At 38.5% G+C, this 20,165-nt stretch overlaps 2 protein-coding genes across 2 annotated transcripts in view; both read left to right on the top strand.

Moving 5' to 3' along the window:
* Positions 1-20,165, top strand: part of LOC146458736 (uncharacterized) — a 256,692-nt gene that overhangs the window by 3,220 nt on the left and 233,307 nt on the right. The window lies entirely within an intron of this gene.
* On the top strand, positions 11,923-15,747 carry LOC146458749 (perlucin-like protein). The gene is made up of 3 exons (XM_085090368.1): positions 11,923-12,282; positions 13,954-14,088; positions 15,136-15,747. Exons 1-3 carry the CDS (start codon positions 12,198-12,200, stop codon positions 15,585-15,587), a joined length of 672 nt encoding a protein of 223 aa, XP_084946494.1. The 5' UTR covers positions 11,923-12,197; the 3' UTR covers positions 15,588-15,747.

Genomic DNA, 20,165 nt, shown 5'->3' with positions numbered 1-20,165 from the left:
TTATCGTGATCAGATAATTAAATTGGTCGATCCGTTTCAGGAATCTATTGTTGACATTACTATGGTCATTTCAAACTCAGTCGATATTACGTCTTTTTCAACTGTTGAAAAACTCAAAACTTTGCATCCTGTGCTATTAAAATGTAATATTTCATTCGCAAAATTTTGCTTTTACGGAAATTAAGCGCTGAAATATCTTGTGAGTATGCCATAATTTACCAAGCAGCGCTGCTTCTTGTTGGCTTTCGGAGCTGTTGGGTGTGAGAAAAACTGATTGATCGAAATAAGTAAATTTCTTTTTTTTTTTTTTGTTTTTGTTGCATGTTAAGTAGCTTTTTTTTTCGAATATCCAGTAGTAATAATTTATATCTTCTTAATTTGTCCTTAAAGTTTTTTTAGTTATGCACAGATTTATTAAAAAGTCTTAATTCCTTCAGTAGGTTTATTTCTGATGACAGATGAAGGCTTTACCGAAAAGACTCTGCCGTGACATGCGAAAAATAAGCACGATGTAATATATCAACATTCTGAAACGCCTAAAAAGATCAAAGCTCAAAATGCCAAACGCTTCGAACGATCTAAACGAACGTTGTCAAACGCTTTGAACCATCGAAACGCACGTTTTTTGAACGATCCAAACGTTTGCAAACGAAATAAACGTTATCCTCAAGTGTGACGGAAGTGACCAAAATTTGACACAAATCGCAAAGCTAATTTCCATGTTTTCTTAAAATCGCTGTTTCAAAGGTCCAATTGGAACGGGAACTTGAGTACTTTAAATTATGTGAAACATTAAAAATGTGTAATGGCATTCCAAGAAGCTGGCATTGTAGCGACAAAATAAAGGGCCAAACTTAAAAAAAATTAAGCTCGTTTGCGTGTACCAGGCAATAGCGTGCTCTCAGCCTGTAGGCAACGTTGACCAAGGAAACAGTGGCTCTGATAACGGGAACGAAGGTGCAGAAAGACTGTTCAACTTAAATTGGTGCTTGTGCGGAAGATGCGAAGTGCGGAAGACCGCAAGAGAGTGCGTTTGTTGTGATGAAGAACCGGAGTCAGAAAACAAGCTTGAAGGTACTTTGTCAACCAGTATCAGGATACGACGAGTACTTGCTCTGTTTTTTCTTTGTAATCTTCGCTGAATATGAAATCTTATATGATAGTTGCAACTACGTCTGTTTTTTTCTTTCTTTTGCGAGTTTTACCACCGAGGAGATTATGTCGGTGGTCCACTTCAAAACAGTCATCATTGCAGTGGTCGGAACAAACATACAAGTGTTCTTTTGGCAAGAACTTTTTGTCCCGGCCATTGCTTTGCCAAGTTTTTTCTCTTTACTGGTAAACGATGGAAGGAAATACCTTTTTTGCCGTCTATTTGAGACCTATTTGAGCAATACCGACGGTGCTGAACAAAAGGGCATGACTGCAAAAGGACGAGTCGACTGTTCAAGCTTCCCGCCAAACTTCAGGTTGAACTCAATGACGTCACACATGCATCGCCAGGCTGCTAACTATATTCCAAGATGGCGGCGACCGTGCTCGATTTTTGGCCTACTTTGAACAAGGATTTCATAAGGATAGAAAGCTCCTTGGAAGCTGAAACGTCGGTGAGTACCTAATCTTTACATTACCTTTCTATTGACGAAAGGAGAAAATGTGCCATTTTGGAATGACCTTCTCCTTTAAGAAAGGTTAGCTAGCATTTTCGGAAAGCCAGTAAATTTGGGGTAATAAAAATCGCTTCCCTAAAACTTTCTGGGACGTTAATTTTCAGCTAAAGCATCCGAACAGATCAGTCTTTATGGTTACACAAATGTGTCTTTTAAAAAGTGACAAAATGATCTAGCAACACGGGAGACAGCATTTTAAGTATGCTGCTTAAATTAATGTTCTCGTTGTGTGTCTCCGAGTATCATTACGGACAAGCGGACTGTCAGATTGTGTGTAAGAGCTGTCTTTACTGACTGAAGGCGAGTTTCGCCGCGGAGACGTTCCTTTCAGTAACAAATAGAACAAGAAATTTAATCTGGATGTACTCTTCCGAAGAGCAGGGTGTAGCAGTCTGGCTAATAAACGGTCTTTCAAAGGTCTTCAAAGCTGAACAACAAGATGCCACAAAATAATATATATATTTAGCCAAGCCTAAAAGTGGAGCTCCACAATAGAAGTCTGCTCATTGTATGAACGTAATAACCTTATGAGTTCCTCAGCAATTCTGCAGTTATATAGTACATTTTTAATGCATATGCAGCTAACTGCTCATCAACAATAATAATGTAAAACAGAGGGCAAAATTACTGAATGGTGATTTGTTGTAACAGAGCGCAGTTTTTCGTAATTTCCCTTTCACCGAGGGCAAAATTACTTACTCCTGATTGGTCGAGCGGCGAAAATACTCGCTCCTGATTGGCTGAGCACTACAGTTTTACATTTTGTTGGTTTCTGCATTTTGTGCCCAAAAAAACAAGTTCTTTAAGGTTCTTTCGAAGTTCGACACTTTAAGCCGGGTTCTTTGTACCAAAAATACACGGAAATCAAGTGCTGCAGCTAGGAAGGAAATTCGTAAAGGTTAATTTTGGTGTCTCTCACATTAAACAGCAAAATATTATTTTATTTTGTTTGGTTAAGAAACTGAAATCAGTCATGACGTCCAAGTGCTTTCAACGAAAAGTAACCGAGCATGAAAGTGTCCTTTTGATGGAAGGAAGGAGCAGGAAGAAATTACTCCGCAAGTTCCTTCTTTGGATCCATCGTTTGCTATTTTCATCAATCTATGTTCGCGTGATTTCCAAGCGGTAGGAAGCTTCACAGCGCAGGTGAACAATTAATTGATGCCTAACATTTGATTTATCGTTGTTAGTTTGCTCCTGAATTAAACTTGTATTCTCTCTTAATTACATGTGTATAATGGGAACTGTTCTCGTCGGTTTTTTTTTTTTTGTACGCTACGAAAAAATTAAATAATTTGTCGGTTTGCTTGCGCCTTCGATGAATGTTTTACTGACTGTTTTACGAATTTCCTTGATAGTTTTAAGAACATTTTGCCCTCTGTGTTAAAAAAAAAGCGGAATTCAAATGGACTCAAAATTTTTATTATTCTTTTTAGTTTTTAAGATGATCAAGGCAAACCGGTTTGTGGACAGCCAACGCGCGCTACCAGCACTGTCACTGTCTAGTAAATTTTGCCTATCAAGAAGGCCGTACGCTATAAACCTCAGAGAAAATGGATACACTAACCAAAAAACACACTTCAAATATATCTATGAGTAGTAAATGAAAAAAGCACTGTGATAATTCATAGCAATAAGTACAGAAATAAACTAAACAACGATCTTTGAAAAATTCACAAAAAAACAAGCGAATGTATGTTTTGCGTAAACTTTGTTTTGACGAAAATGAAATCACACTTTAATTTTACATTCGCTTTTAACGTTCTTTGAAGAGACTTTCAGTGAAAATTACTCACACATCTTAATCTTAGCGGCTATATCCTACTGTTTTAAGTACTTTTGTTTGTTCTCTGTCAAGACTGTCAGAAATAAATGCTAAAATTAGAAATATATGCGAGAAAAACTTGTCAGTAGTTTATGCCAACGATACAATGTTGGGAGACATTTGTTTGACTGACTATTTTAGCTCAGAATCAAATTTTTTAAATGAAGCAAAATGGGATGAGATTAGAAAATAAAACTCCAAGCGAAATAACGAACATGGACCGAAGAATGAGCTCAAAAGGCTGCTCTGAGGTTAAACAAGTTGCAGTGTCAACACTACAAGAAAAAAATATCTTGCAAAAACAGCAAAGTTTTGTCAACAATTTCACATGAATATACTCGCCTCTTTGGAGAATAACCAGTCCTTTTATTCGATTGCTGATTTTTTAGTTCGTTAACAACGTTGAGTTTCACTTCAAGAGGAAAAATCAGTCCATCGCATCTTAATTTCATTTCATCACGCCGGATTAGAGTAAAGTAATTGCTCTTCGAGATTCGGCCGCTGTTTATGAAGTGCCGCCTCTAAAAGCTGCTAAAAGAATCGATTTGTTTCTCCCGCCGCGATCCGCCTTGCTCTTTCTCCCGCTGTTTGACGGCAAAATTGGACGAGATCAGAAAATAAAACTCCAAGGGAAATAATCAACATGGACCGAAAAATTGAGCTCAATACTCTTCTGAAGTTAGCAGTATTAGCTTAAGCTTAAGTTAAACGGCGTATCAAAACTGCAAGAAAACAATATCTTGCAAACCAGCAAACTAGCAAAGTTTTGCATGAATGTACTTGCCTCTTCTGAGAATAACCAGTCCCTTTATTCCATTGCTGATTTTTCCGTTCGTTTTACAACGTTAAGTGAGCGAAACGTTTCACTTTAAGAGGAAAAATCCAACGTTTCGTGGCGCCGGATCGGAGAAGAATGATTTCACTTCCAGATGCTGATGATGTGCCAGTCGATTTGTTTCTCCTGCCGCTAGTTGCCTTGCTCTTTCTCCTGTTGTTGGTCACATATAAAAATTGACTTTGTATCTTGTCGTCTTCAAAATTATTATTTTTTGTTTTGTATTTTTCTCAAACGCGGTTGGCCATGCATTTTCTCGCCGGAAAACAACCCGGGTTACAGCACATACGCTCCTTTATGTAAGCCAATGTGAAATGAGACACTAAAACCCTTTGCCACAACACGGGCTTTTTTCGTCATCCTCTCCTGTTCTTTCTCTCTTTGTTCGTCACTCATGTTTCGCCTATTTTGCTACCGCTCTCAATCGCTCTCTTTGACGTCGAACTTCGCTTCTTTGTCACCTGTTTTCTCGATCTCTTTCAATCTCCTTTTCTTTGCTTTACATGTTTGAAGACTTATTCATAAATTGAGTTTGTGTTTTGTCGCACACGTCGTCTTCAAAATTATTATTATTATTTTTTCTCAAACGCAGTTGGCGATGCAATTTCCCGCCAAACAAACGCGGCCGGCAGCGTAGTTGGCCATGCATTTTCCCGCCGAAAAAAAACCTGATTTGCAGCACAAGGTTTGAGTGTCTCATTTCATGTTGGCTTACTTGGATTAGCGTACGTACGGGTGGTCGGTCGGGCGGTCGGTCGGACGGAAGTGACGTCATAACCAAACCAAAATTTCTCGCACCGCTTGGTTTTTTCACAGGGGCGGGGGATAAAAGACTCCTCAAATTTTCGTATCAGAATCATCCAACAAAACTTGACGTCACATCCGGTGAAATTGGCGCCCAGCAACCTGTCTCGGCGAAGTCGAATGATGGCGTCTGGGTCGGGCATGATTTCTTCGGATTTTTGAGCCATCAGTATCAGGAATTGTGAACTGTGGATATGAAAGATGTTGTAAAGATATTGCTTCGACTTCATGAGCAAGGGTTTTCCAAAGGAGTCATTTTTTCTATTGTTTGACGAAAAATACGAGACAGCTAAGCGTCGTGTCATGGCGAAAATTTCACGCTCTCAAAACGAGTGGCGTTCAGACTTTTGGCTCTTGTGGCTTCTGATCGTTCGAAAGCTAAAATTTTAATAGCCTATCCCGTGTGCGACATAATGGACGAGACATCGTCAGTCATAGTTTGCAGTGTTGACATCGGGAACCTAATTATCTCTCGACGTGAAGTGTTGGAAGCCTGTATCATTGAAGCTGTTCTAATTGTCTTCGTTGTAAGAGACTCGTAATCTTCCAGGTGAGTAAATGTAGTTATCTTCATTTCCAATTCTTTTCTGCCGACGTGAGTACCTTTACATGTGGGCTTTAGAGTAATAAGTCGGTTTTGTGCTTCGAAGTTCTTTAATAAAGACGCAAGTGACGTTTAATTAATAAATAGCTATAGTAATTCTCTTATCTGAAATGCATTTCATATCATGTTGTCCTGCCAGTGCAGGCTTGAGGAGGGGCTTGAGTCAGAAAATGTATCTGCGTGGCCTGGTTCATTTTTTTCTAGTGTGAGACAGTTGTTAAAGTTATTGATGTCAAGTCATCTTAAACAATAAATTAAATAGCATTATTGCGAATGACATTATTTCTCAAGTATTGAAAGAAACAACCCCTTCACCCTTTACCTCATCTGCACTCTAACCACTTGGGTGCTCATGGGTTAAGGCTTTTTATACATTTGCACTATAATTATGCACCCGTGACATCAAATTGTGGTAAGAACAAACAGTATGCCACAAGCCACAGACAAGTGGCATGACTGATGTTCTTACCTTGTTTTGAAGTCCTCTTTGGGTTATCAAAGGACACATGGAAGGCCAAATGGACTTTGAAAACTTTTCATGGCTGACACCCACGCCAGTAAATTTTCTTAATTTTGAGGTCTGCTATCACCCAGGGGCCGGTTCCTGAAAGGTGTAATAACTCTATTCCAGAGATAAATGTGCCTTATTCCAGGAATACCTTTATCCCCGGAATAAATTCCGTATTCCCAGAATAGCAGATTTATCCCTGGAATAACTGTTATACCTGGTATAGTATATTCCTCCTTCCAGGAACCGGCCCCAGGTAGTTAACAAATATATACATTTATATAATCCTCCCTTTTTTGGCGGGGCGGGGGAGGGGGAAAGGGGTGGGAGGTTTGTTGTTTTGGTGTGGTGATTGAATTTTTAAGCCTTCTTTGAATTGAACTAATATGAAATTTACAAGCAGGCTTCTCATTTGCATCCTTGACAAGCATGAAGAAGAGAAAGTTGAAAACACATCACCTATAGTTTTTGTTACATAGGTCTACTGTCACTGAACTGACGTGTTTTTTTTGAACTATTGCTATGGTTATTTGACTTTTTGATTTTCAATGAATCATAGAACTTCTAGATTTTTACAAATTTACTAACGGACCACTAATCTGCATCATTGACAAGAAGGAAGTGGAACTATGTCCAAGAAAAAGCTACATTACTGGGCAGCTGTTGCCAAATATCATTACAAAGACAAACAATGGATAAGTGGGCAATAGATTTTTAAATGCATGTAAGCCTGTTACCATTATTTGTAATACATGGACACTTATTAGTTTCACTTGTACTTTCTGCCTACTCTAAATATGGACCACGCTCCCGTAAAACCCTCTCCCCTCCCCTCTCCTCTTATCTGTCCCATTGGAATAAAAAACCTTTCACCTATAGTTATTCCTACAATTGAGGTCAACTGTCACTGAACTGATGTGTGGTTTTTGAACTGACTGTGTGGTTATTGAACTTTTGATTTTTCATTGAATTGAACAGTACTCAATATTCCTTGTCAAAATGAACTGTTGGGAATTTCATTGATTCAAAGGAAACAATGTAATTAGAACGTAATGTATGGGTCAATTTCTACTGATAGATAACCTCCAGGAATTTGCAAATACATATATTTTTCTACTTTATGTTTTCTTCCCCAACCTTGGACACAAAGAAAAAGACAATTCCCCACCCTTAAATATTTGGCACCAACTAACATAACTGAAATAACTGGTAAATAATTATATGATGTACAAATGATATTGTCAGCCATGAAGAGTTTTCAAAGTCCATTTGGCCTTCCATGTGTCCTTTGATAACCCAAAGAGGACTTCAAAACAAGGTAAGAACATCAGTCATGCCACTTGTCTGTGGCTTGTGGCATACTGTTTGTTCTTACCACAATTTGATGTCACGGGTGCATAATTATAGTGCAAATGTATAAAAAGCCTTAACCCATGAGCACCCAAGTGGTGAGAGTGCAGATGAGGTAAAGGGTGAAGGGGTTGTTTCTTTCAATACTTGAGAAATAATGTCATTCGCAATAATGCTATTTAATTTATTGTTTAAGATGGCTTGACATCAATAACTTTAACAACTGTCTCACACTAGAAAAAAATGAACCAGGCCACGCAGATACATTTTCTGACTCAAGCCCCTCCTCAAGCCTGCATTGGAAGGACAACATGATATGAAATGCATTTCAGATAAGAGAATTACTATAGCTATTTATTAATTAAACGTCACTTGCGTCTTTATTAAAGAACGTCGAAGCACAAAACCGACTTATTACTCTAAAGCCCACATGTAAAGGTACTCACGTCGGCAGAAAAGAATTGGAAATGAAGATAACTACATTTACTCACCTGGAAGATTACGAGTCTCTTACAACGAAGACAATTAGAACAGCTTCAATGATACAGGCTTCCAACACTTCACGTCGAGAGATAATTAGGTTCCCGATGTCAACACTGCAAACTATGACTGACGATGTCTCGTCCATTATGTTGCACACGGGATAGGCTATTAAAATTTCAGCTTTCGAACGATCAGAAGCCACAAGAGCCAAAAGTCTGAACGCCACTCGTTTTGAGAGTGTGAAATTTTCGCCATGACACGACGCTTAGCTGTCTCGTATTTTCCGTCAAAACAATAGAAAAAATGACTCCTTTGGAAAACCCCTGCTCATGAAGTCGAAGCAATATCTTTACAACATCTTTCATATCCACAGTTCACAATTCCTGATACTGATGGCTCAAAAATCCGAAGAAATCATGCCCAACCCAGACGCCATCATTCGACTTCGCCGAGACAGGCTGCTGGGCGCCAATTTCACCGGATGTGACGTCAAGTTTTGTTGGAAGATTCTGATACAAAAAAAGTGCCAGGCGCTATGGAGTGTTCTCCCCCGCCCCTGGTTTACCAAAATCTCTTAGCTATGGGGCTCCGCCGCGCGCGCCTACGGCGCGCTCGCGAGCTCCGCTAACAATAAGAAATTTGAGAGAGTAACATAAAGTAGGAGGATGAAAGACTGGGAAAATGTTCATATCTCACGTCTCCTATTTATACCTAAGGGTTCAAGAGATTGACCTCTGTCGATGACTGGGTATACCTCACTAACTTTGCGTATACTGTCACGATTAGATTTGATGAGTTCGAGAGGAATAAGTAGCATGTCAGAAGCGCTATGATGGTTAGAAAGAAAATGCTCTGAGACTGTAGCAGGTTTAGAATCAGTTTGTTTGTCAAATGGTCTGCGAAGCTCGTTAATTATAAAGCGGTCTTTAAGTCGTCGTTTCGTTTCTTCTATGCATGTATATGTTTGTGGTAGTGGTTGCAATGTAACACGTAATGAGCGCTTTTAGAGTTACAGCCGTCTATAATATATATATTTAGCCATGCCTAAAGGCGGAGCTCCACAATTCCTTTTTGTAATAGCATTTATATAAGTCTGCTTATCGTATTAATATAGTAATAACCTTACAAATTCCACATCCTTTTTGGAGTTATATATTATATATTTTTAGTGCATATGTAGCAAACTGCTTACCAACAATAATAATTACAATCTTTATAACTTAGAGGGCAAAATTACTGAATGCTGATTAGTTGTAACAGAAAGCATTTTTTCTTAATTTCACCGAGGGCAAACTTACTAGTACTCACTCCCGATTGGTAAAGCGGCGAAAATACTCGCTCCTGATTGGCTAAGCACGCCATTTCTACTTTCATTCTACATTTTTTCATTTTGTGTCCAACAACAACGAATTCTTTTAGGTTCTTTGGAGTTAACTTTTAAAGCCGGGTTGTTCAGTTGTCCCTATAGTACAAGGAAATCAAGTGCTGCAGCTTTAAAGGAAATTCAGTCCTTATGGTGAATTTTCGTGTCTTACAAGAAACAACAAAACATTATTTGTGTCGAAAGCTAAAAACTTAGATCGGATTTGTTTGGTTGGAAAACTGAAATCAATCATGGCGAGTAAGTGCTTTCACCTCTTTACTTCTTCTTCTGAACAAACGATAATCGAGCATAACAGTGTATTTTGATGGGGGGAAGGAGCAGGTCAAATCACAATTGGTAGACAAACTATGGTCAAATTCAGCGGAAGAAATTACCCTGGATTTTTCTTCTTTAGATCCACCGTTTCCTATTTTTGTCCAACTGTGTTCGTGTGATTTTCAAGCGGTAGAAAGCTTCACGGCGTAGGTGAATCAATTAACTGTGCCTAACATTTGGTTTAATCGCTGTTAGTTTGCTTCTGAATTAAACTTGTATTTTCTCTTGATTACATGTGTATAACAATCGACTTTTCTCGTCAGTTTTGTTTGTTTTGTACCCTACGAAAGAATTAAATATGTTTGTTTGCTCTGCTTACGGATGAGTGTTTTTACTCCGGGGCTGACTGTTTTAAGACTGAAGTGCCTCGATGGCTTAACAAAATTCTGCCCTCTACGTTATAAAACTGTAATCTCAATGAGACCTCGTAGAATTATAATTAAGGATTATTTTTCACTTGTATTTTCAAAGTTTTCAAAAATTGTCCTCGTCGCTGCCCATCTTTGGCAAGTTGGGAAAACTTTGAAAATGCGCGTGAAAATTAATCCTTAATTCAACTCGGCTTCTACACTGTATTTACTTACGGCTGGTATTCGCTATAAAGCTGTTTATAATGTTATGATGATGTGCTCTGTCGTTTTGTTTCTCCCGCTGTTGTCCCATTCGCATTGGTTTTCCCGTGGTGCTGCGTACGTACGGACGGACATTGACGTCATAACGGAACCCAAAATTTCTGGCATCGATGGGTTACTATATTTTCTTACCCATGGTGGCGGCGCGCGGAGCTCCACTATAATTAGTGAAATGTCAAGTTTCACCAGTAGAATGAAATGTGTAGCTATAAAGTCCGTCTGTTATGTAGTTGCATGTTAAACAGTTGTCGATCGCATCGAAAAGAACCAATTGGTGGTTATTTTACTTTATTCTCACGGTGATGTATTTTCGTTTTCTCTTAAGTATATGATTGTAAAGCGCTATTGATCAGAATATGTAAATACGCGCTATATAAATTGGTAAATTATTATTATTATTATTATTATTTTGTGTTGGATTACGTAATTTGGCGCTAACTATAGTAAATTACTAAGGTCGTTGGTCCGTCGGAAGGCAACAATAGGTGTGGCTTTGAAAACTTTGGCGCAGCGGGGAGACGAAGACATGATGTTGAAGTGTTTCTTTTGAAGATCAGAGGCCCGTTTCTTGAATGCATGTCCTGATAATTGGGGGCCCGGGAAGCTGTGGTTGTTTCAATTTAAGATCGAAGTTTCAGTAGTTTTGTAGATATCATGATAAAACTATTAGTTAACAAAACAAAATGGACTGGTTTGTTAGCTAGGACCCGCGCTTTTATTCTTTAGATTTTGATTTGAATATTTGATTTCGGCCCCGAAAAGTTACCGGGACGTTTGAGAAACGGCCCCCGGGCCGGGAAACTATAATTTTGTACATATGTGTCAATTGTTTGCGAAAATGACGTATTATTCAGTGACACAGGCATACGTGTCGGAAAATGAAATCTGAGTGCTCCTGACCGAATCAGACCTTCTCAGTTTGCGACAAAAAATTGTGCCTGTAAAATTTGTAAATTTTTAAATACTCTGAATCAAGCTAAAACCATTGATCAGAGAAAAGCAACCTGGAGAACACGAAAGGTTGAAAAAAACTCGAGCTAAGTGCTTTTAGTCACCTTTGCTGTGGGGAATCTTTAGCTGACAGTGTTTTTAAGTTAGTTTTTGGCAACCTTTTAGAGATCTTTCAGACAGGCAACCTTATGGCGGTTTAAGTTAAATAAGAGGTGACCAATCAAATGACCCATCAAATTTAAGATCCATGCGAGGCTGTCAACTTTAACTTTCGTGAAAGTGACTCTACTTAACTTACCACACGATTTAATTGAACGGTTCATTTAAGAGCCATCAAAAAGTTGTCAAAGTGATGCCTTTTAGTTCAGAGTAAATTTTAATTTTACAAAAACCCAAGTGCTTTTAGTCATCTTTACAAGGCTGCGGGCTATCTTCAGCTGACAGTGTTTTTTAAGTTAGTTCTCGACAAATTTTTAAATATCTTTCCGGCAACCATATGGTGGTTTAAGTGAATTTAAAGTGAGGGGTTCACGGTTCTGCGCATGTCCATGAATCAAAATACTTTTTCGCCTTTGCTAGCCATGACTCAAGCCTGTTTAATTTAATTCGTTGTTTATGAACCATTCGGAAAGGAATTGGTAACTCGGTAATTTCTTTCAAATGATTGCGTTATTTCGCATGCAAATAACTGTAAACACATCAACCGTGAATAAATCCTACGGGTCAACGCTAGTAGCGGCGTTCGAAAACATTTTAAAACACGCTACATTTACAACGAACTCCCCTTTGTCAAGGCAAGGAGAAATTTTAGACTAACTACTAGTTCATTGCTTGCGATGGCCGTTACGAAAACAGTGTTCCTTCTCCTTTTCGTCTTGTACCCAGTGACTGTGATGACAAAACAGCCTGTTGGGCCTGAAGGTAAAATATTTAAATTGAATATTTAGGTACGCATAAGCTGTATCGTATATCCTATCATATAGTTCATTTTTCAAAGACTACATAATCCAAGCCAATAATTTAGGTGCCACACTGAACGTTGAGGCAGAAAAAATATCACCAGAATTCCTTAGTGGCGAAATTATTTTCCCTTGGCGAAATATAACGATTACATCATCGTTATTATATCTCATTTTTTGTTCGATATGTAAACCAATGATGAAATTCCATACAAATCTTCATATTTAGCCACTACCATGGATTATAATCAGTGACCCCCCTTTTTAACTCGTGCATGCGCACATGCGCAATGAACGAGTTATCGTAATGTGGGGAAATGTCGCTCAGGTCTTTCTATTGGTCACTCGTTGGGCTGTAAACTTTATATTAATTTAACTGGAATTTAATCAGTCATAAATTATTCATTAGTCTACGTATAGTGTATTCACCATCAGCCGCCATTACGGTAGCCTCCTACGCAGTCGTTTTTGGGGGACTCGGAGGTAATACCACTCTGAAAACACCGGCAAGATTTCGGTCACGTGCTAGGCAACCAAAATCGTTCACATATATTAAGTGTCAGTAGAAACAAGAGTCCGCCATGTTTTTCAAAATGATAGTTAGGGATTGCCGTCCAAGTGTCATGAGAATTATTTAAGAGTCTGCCTGAGAGAGTTTCATTAGGAAAAACACCCCCGGCTGTGCTCGAAACCCAGTGGCGAGTTCATGAATTTTGCAAGACTTGCAGCTGTTAGTTCTGAATTCGTTTAAATGTGATGGGATTATCTCTTTTCATGAGAGTCGTTGCATGGCAGGTTTAATGAAACTCTTCCACGTTTCTTTTAGCCTGTTTTGGAGTTGGGATGGGGGGTTAATGTTTAATTTTCATGTTTTCTTTTCTTTTCAAGTATTAGCCTTAAGAAGTCAATGCTTCAGTCTGGCCCAAATTACATTTGACCAACACATCAGGCTAATGAGGCAGAAATTTTGGGCTTGTTTTCTTGTGAAACCAGCAGCTAGGAAGACCAAGTTTCCGTTTTTCCGTAAATCATATGTGCTTCTTTGTTCGTTATGACAGCGGGATTGAATGATCCAGGATGACCATAGCTGTACATAATTATCCGTTTCAAATATTTATGCGTAAAGGCGATAAGTAGCATTCATAAATGAATGCCTTTGTGCAAAAACTCCCTCGAACTTATTCAGTGATGAAACTCTATCTTCGTGAAACACCGATCCAAGAACAAAAGAAAATAGAAACAACGGCTGAAATTCCATTATTTCATGGTTGAAACCTAGTCGTCCGTTCGGCAGCAAAACTAACGACAAACTGTCTGAAATTGTCGGGCTTGTCGGAAAAACCTTATATAACATTCTTAATACGAATATGTAAGGTAAGTTGTTTCTGTAAGTGATGGATATGGTTAAGTAAAATAACATAAAATATTTTTTAACCATCCAAAACGTTGGGGGGTGGGGAGGGGGGTTGGGGGCGTAAATTTATATTCGTGCCTTACGACAGGCTTCAACTATTTTGCTTCGACTTAAAAGATCAGCATTTTGAAGAAGAGATCGAGAGGTTGTTGAGCAGAGTTAGGTTTGACTGTAATCAATGAGATGTTTCTGACCGTTTGCTCTAAAAATTGTTTGCAGCTTCCTCCGAGGAAAAGAAGGTTGTCGATGTGATTAACAAACAAAAAGATGAGATTAAGAAACAAGAAGTAGACGTTAAGAATCTACTTGATAAAATAGTGGCAGAGATTGAACGCGTGTGCTACGCAGAGCCTGGTAGGTATTGAGTTCCGTCATTTCCCCCCAAAACAGTATTCAAACAGAAGCAAACACGCTGTGTAGTTTGCTACGTTTGCTTTGTCTTTCGCCAACATGTTCGGAAACTCAAGTTGCCACTACCTCATCTCTGATATTCAATGGTAACATTTTCCGTTTTGCAGTCGAATCCCTTGAACATCCTGTATAATATATCTTCTGTGACTATATTTGCCGTAAATTCCTTGAATTTCAATTGAAGGTCTTCACTCTCTGTAGGTCATAAAGGTTAACGCCTCGTTTCGGCTAATTTTCGAACTTTTACAGACCATTCCAGGGGAAGGGTGGAGAGTGGAAGGCATTTTGGTTCAGTTTCAGTTATGCAACATTTCCCTGCCGTAAAATAAACGTCTGCGATTCATAACATACACTTTCACTGGTGAGGCCCGGTTACGAAATACTTTATTTTATTATATAGACAGGAGGGGTTTATTGGAAAATACAGTACTCGTAGAATTCAAACGAAACTACATTCGGGAGCCGAGTGGCGTATTTTCCATATCCCCACTAGTGATGATATTGATAACGTCATTTCCCGCTTTTTCACGGTTGTATGTGCAAACAGTGAAAAATGGTGAGCGATGGATTTGTCTATATAATAATAATAATAATAATAATAATAATAATAATAATAATAATAATAATAATAATAATAATAATAATAATAATAATAATAATAATAATAATAATAATAATTGGTGGCTTGAAAATGTGAATTTTATTTTCTTGTATCAAAAAAATATATTTTACTCAATTACTGCGCTTGTTCGTATACTTCCAAAATAAAATTCACATCTTCGCGCCGCCGTGTAATATCCTATATATTTTATGACAGCTTATTCCCTATAACTGAAATTTTCCAGCCATTTATGCTTAAAATTACCAGGGTTTTTTTAGCAAAAAAATATAACGGTTTATCCCAGGATATCCATAATTCTGTTCGTAAACTACCAGAAGGCGTTCCACGATACAAGCATAATGATTAAGTTCTCATATTTGCTCGTTCAGGTTGTCTGGCTGGTTGGGTTAGGCATGGGCAATCTTGCTATTTTATCGATGATACTCCAACCAAACACTGGAGCGATGCTCGAGCAGCTTGCCGACGTCGGGGTGCAGACCTGCCCATAATCAAATCAGCTGAGGAAAACCAATTCATCGCCGACCTGGTACTAAAGCAGAAGACTGTTACGTGGGGTGGCGCGTGGATTGGAATCCGGCGAGATGATGCAGACCGCAAGCTCTATTGGATTGACGGGACCCTAGTCGAGGCGCAGTTTACTGCGTGGGCAGCCGGAAACCCGAGCGACACCAGTGGTATTGAGGATTGCGGTCATATATTTGGAAAACGTGACCCAGGCTATGAAGACCAGGAGGGAAAGTGGAATGACGTATCCTGCAATTTGGTGGCAAGCTTTTTTGTAACCAGATACCCAGTCATTCTTTGCCAGAAGTCCATTTAGGGTGACCAGCTCCTTCTTAGAGGGAAGCTGTGGGTCTAGCTGGTATACGAGGTTTAATTTTGTTAATCCATTACCAACTTTGCTCAATTTGTTAATCCATGATCAACTTATAGTGTACGTTTGTATTGTATTGTCTGACTCAGTGAAATACAGAAAAGTGATGCAAACATCGTATCGAGAGAGTTTGGTTTTATTTGTCTGGTTTCTTGACAATGAGTTTCTGTAATAATTTGGGGAAGTTCATAATTTGAGACGAACTTTGCTTTCTTTTTCTAAACTTGGGTGCGGTCTCCAAAAATTCAACTGCAGGAAATTTCATCTTCATTTGACATTTAGCAAGAGTTGGAATAATCGCAACGACGCTAGAAAAAACGCGAACTCATTTTAATAGTGACGTTTTCGCTGCCGTCGCCGTCGTCGTTCCTAAAGCTGCCTAAAATGTTTTGCTACCACGGTGGCTAATCGAGGAAACATTGTTTCTGAAAACATAGGGTCACGCATGCGCATAATAATAAACTGACTTTGTTAAAGGAAACTAGTCATCATTGCTTTCATGGTGGCTAAACTGGGAACATATGTTTAAGAAGCAAAATTGCGTCTGGGATGGAAAAATGTATTTCCGAGCAGCAAAATTTGTTTTCCGCAACATATGTTTCCCACGCGGCTAAAGTGGCAAACGTTTGCCTCCTCAACAATGTTTTCTAGTTCAGCCAGGCCTTTGTTTAAACATCTTTTTTGCAAATGTATTTATCCACTAATTAAGTATTGGTGACGTCAACAATCCAAGATGGCGAACGACTCGTGCGATCCAAAGTTTTGAAATACAGACGGTGTTTTGGAAGGTTTCAATCACGAAAGAAAATACAAGATAGGTGCAACACAAGAAGGAAAACCCGGGAACAATTGTTACAGGTTTCCCACACTTCACACGGTTTTTTGTTTTTGGTGATTCTGTAAATAATGGTAAGGGTCCTTAATTAACAATTCATTTTCTTTCAAAAGTCACTTTAGTCCCTGTTGTATGACCTCTCTTTTTGTGATCTTCCTTGGTTGAAACTGTAAAACATCTCGGCGTTTCAAAATGGTGGATCTTATAATTCGTTCACCATCTTGGATTGTTGATTTCACTCTAAAAGTAATAGATAGAAAATTGTCAGGGTACAGCAAGAACCGTGAGTCTATATCAGATGACATAAGAGGGAAGACGTTCGACTATTAATCTGTGGTGACAAAGTGAAACATACAAGGAAATAGAATTCGTTTAGTCAGTCAAATCATGACTTCTGATTGGTCAAAATCGACCACGTGGCCGAATCTTCCTCTCCGATTGGCCAAGTGACATACCGACACCTTTTACCACTAGCCAAATTACCGACTGCATTCTTTATTGAGAATCTATTTTAAGATTGGAATGATAGATTAACAGCAAAATTAGTTATGAACTGTGCGTTACCTTAGCCGTGAGTCCTTGGCCATGGAGCTCTGTTCAGTCGATAAGGATAATTTGATTTACTATACAGGGATCTCTTTAGAGTCATTTTAAGTACGGATAAAAACACGCTTGAAAACTGAACTTTTCAAAAAAAAAAAAGGCTTTTGAAGGGTAGCTAAAGTGTGCTTATCAGTTAAAGGGTTTTCATTTAAAAAAAAAAGTCTTGTGTGACTGGACGAGCTAAATTCACCGAGTTTGGAGTTTCTGAAGATCTCTAGATGTGCAAATTCCACAAACTAACAGTTGCTTTTCACAAATTTATTTTCGATTAATAGCGCCTCAAGATTCACTTGTTTACTTTTATTCATTTCCCAGCACCTCCAGATTGTCTTTTTAGTTTTTAGTGTTTATTTTTTATCGCACGCCGTGAACGGATATGATTTGTAAACCAGCCCAAAAACTTGGTCGCAAAATCGACTATCGCTTTGAACAAACAAACAAAAAACTTGTTTTGAAAGCTTACTTTGAACCATACGTCTCAAAGAAATGATGTTCTGCGCTTGATGTGTGTTAAATGTGTCTTACAAACCCTCGCACGAGAGAATGGTTGTGGCGATCAACCAGGTGCTAACGAAATTTGTATCACTCAATGGTAAAACGTTTTAGAAACATGATTGCTAGAGAGGATGTTCGTGACTGGTGTGAAAGATTATACACCGTTCAGAATTATCTTTAAGACGACGAACGTATTGAATATGCCTCATCAGAAGAGTACCCCAAAGTTCATTTTCTTGTGCAGAATGAATCACAACAATTAAACCTCTAACTGTTATTGTGACTGACAAAGTGACAAATTTAAGTACAAAGATAGTCAAATAAGAGAAATACTTTTATGGATAGCAAGGGCTGTCCGACTCCATCCATGATAACGGTGGAACAAAATATTAATCTCAGGACTTTCCCTGAAGGCAAGAGGCAAGTATACGAAATCATCAAGACAAATTCGGAGGAACCTCATCCAAAGGAGCCTTTGTTACTCATAATTACAGCTGTAGGTTGTACAAGCTACCTTCTCAGTACAATTCGCAACCTCCTTCAGCATTCTTGTGGAGTAACTATCCATAATGGCTAGGCTTTCTTTAGCATGGGTTCACTATCTATTCATTATTGAAACTTACTTTTGGTGTAAAACGAGACAAAGATCTACCTGGACAAGATATTGTTTGACTTCAAAGTATCGTCAAAGATACTTGTTCTATCCTGATTAATAATGTATACTCTATACTGGGATTGAAAAGCGCTATTGTCAAGCTACTGGTTCAATTGATGAACGTTTTGGTTGTAAATCAATCATATTAGTTGATGACCCTGATCTATTACCACCGGGAGCTGATAAGCCTCTTTTTAGTTCAGTCTGCCAGTTCCATACAAGGCCAATTAGCTTATTTCATGTTTAACACTAGTGTTAAACTTGAAGTAAATCAAAGAGTACAAGGTACAAGCCAAGTAGAATCTAAGTTTAGACATACTGCTTGAATGGCTAACGCACAGGAGATTGGAAAAATGTTGATTAGATGTTCTTGTTTATTTACTTATTGCGCAATTATGTTCTTGATAATGTGTTTAGATTTCCAACCAATCGCCTGGAAAAACCAATTCGGCAAAAATCAATTATGCAAAGCTGGCTTCCTCCCCTTCGGATGTTTTCAATTTTTTTTCTATAGAGAAATAGTTTTTTCTTATGTTGCTGCCAAAATATAGAATTTTCTTCCTCTTAAAGAAAAGGCAGAGCTTTCCATGCAATTCTTTTGGAAAACTTTACGTTGACGCTGTCCCCAGAATTTGTACTAGCATTTTACAGTTGTCGGTACTCAAGAAAAAATTTGAACAGAATAATGTTCAAAAGCAAACACTAAAACAATCTGTTATCGTTTAAATCAAATGTCCTCTCTGAAGTTAGTTCTCGTAATTATTCCATTAGTTGTCCGCTTTATGCTTAGCCCTAAAATTCAGTTCTTATGCATTGTCCCGTATCAATTGATCTTCTCACCCCGAGAATCAAAGTTGGTAATCAAACTTTCGTGTCTTTTGAAGAGGATCTTGAAGAGGTGAAAAGGGAACTGGGGTTGGCTTGTTCTTGCCCTGGAAAAATGGGAGTTAGGTCACTGGGAATCGGGGAAAAATGTCAGAAATGTGAAGATGTGAATGGAATAAATATTTTGTAACCATGACCAGTCTAGACTCACCTATTTCCTGGGATTGAGAAAGGTCAAAAAAGTGTTCAAACACCTTGTTCGTGCCAATTTTTAGCATGTTTAGCCACGTCCGCATTTTTTATTTTCCCCCGATTGATTTACGGTCAACGATATTTGTGTACAGCGGTGTGTGTAAAGCCAAAGGTCTACAGAGCATGCGTATTTCTATAATACAAACAACATGGCGTGAGCGACGGCGGGAGCAGAGTTGTCGTGCAAGACTCGCACTGTTGTCGTGGAAGTTAAGTACTTTTCTACTCAAAATGTTGTTATACAAACCGAGAACTGTAAACTGGAATTACCATTGGATTGTTCAACAACCCAGATGGAGAAGAATAATCGTAGAATGTGTGGCATTGAGGAACCGAGTATACTAAGAGGATTTGCAGATTTTTCTATTGAAGTGTTTTACATTGTACAAGAGTGACAGGCCTGCACGACTCCCTAGCGCATGTTTTAGCCTTTTTTTATAATCTGGCTCTCACGAGTATATCTTTGATTGACCGCCCTCTTTTGTAACATATGAGGGGCGGGTCTTTGTAGATTTCTTTGAGCAATGATTGTTGCTCTATTAAATGCCAGTCTTTCATGAGGATTTGTTTTAAGTTTGGCACTGCTGGGTGTTATTGGGTAACGAAAAGCAGGATTCGTTTGTTCTCCTTTGGGTTTTAAAGAAGAGCCAGTTTCCTGTTTTCAAATTGCACCTCTTACAGGGTCTTTTGAACAAGGTTCTCGGGATAACCTCTTTCCCGTAGGCGTAATTTAATTTAATCCCTGGTGGATGGCACGAAGAGAAGTGCGTATATTGAAATGTTTCACTGACTAGATTTGAGGTGCGTTCGCACATCAAGAACTGAATTGCTTCTGAATCATTCGCCTTTATAAATGTTT

Source organism: Pavona decussata, unplaced genomic scaffold (assembly GCF_977016875.1).
Source record: "Pavona decussata unplaced genomic scaffold, jaPavDecu1.1 SCAFFOLD_229, whole genome shotgun sequence".
Lineage (NCBI taxonomy): Eukaryota > Metazoa > Cnidaria > Anthozoa > Scleractinia > Agariciidae > Pavona > Pavona decussata.
This window is presented reverse-complemented; position numbering and strand designations above follow the sequence as displayed.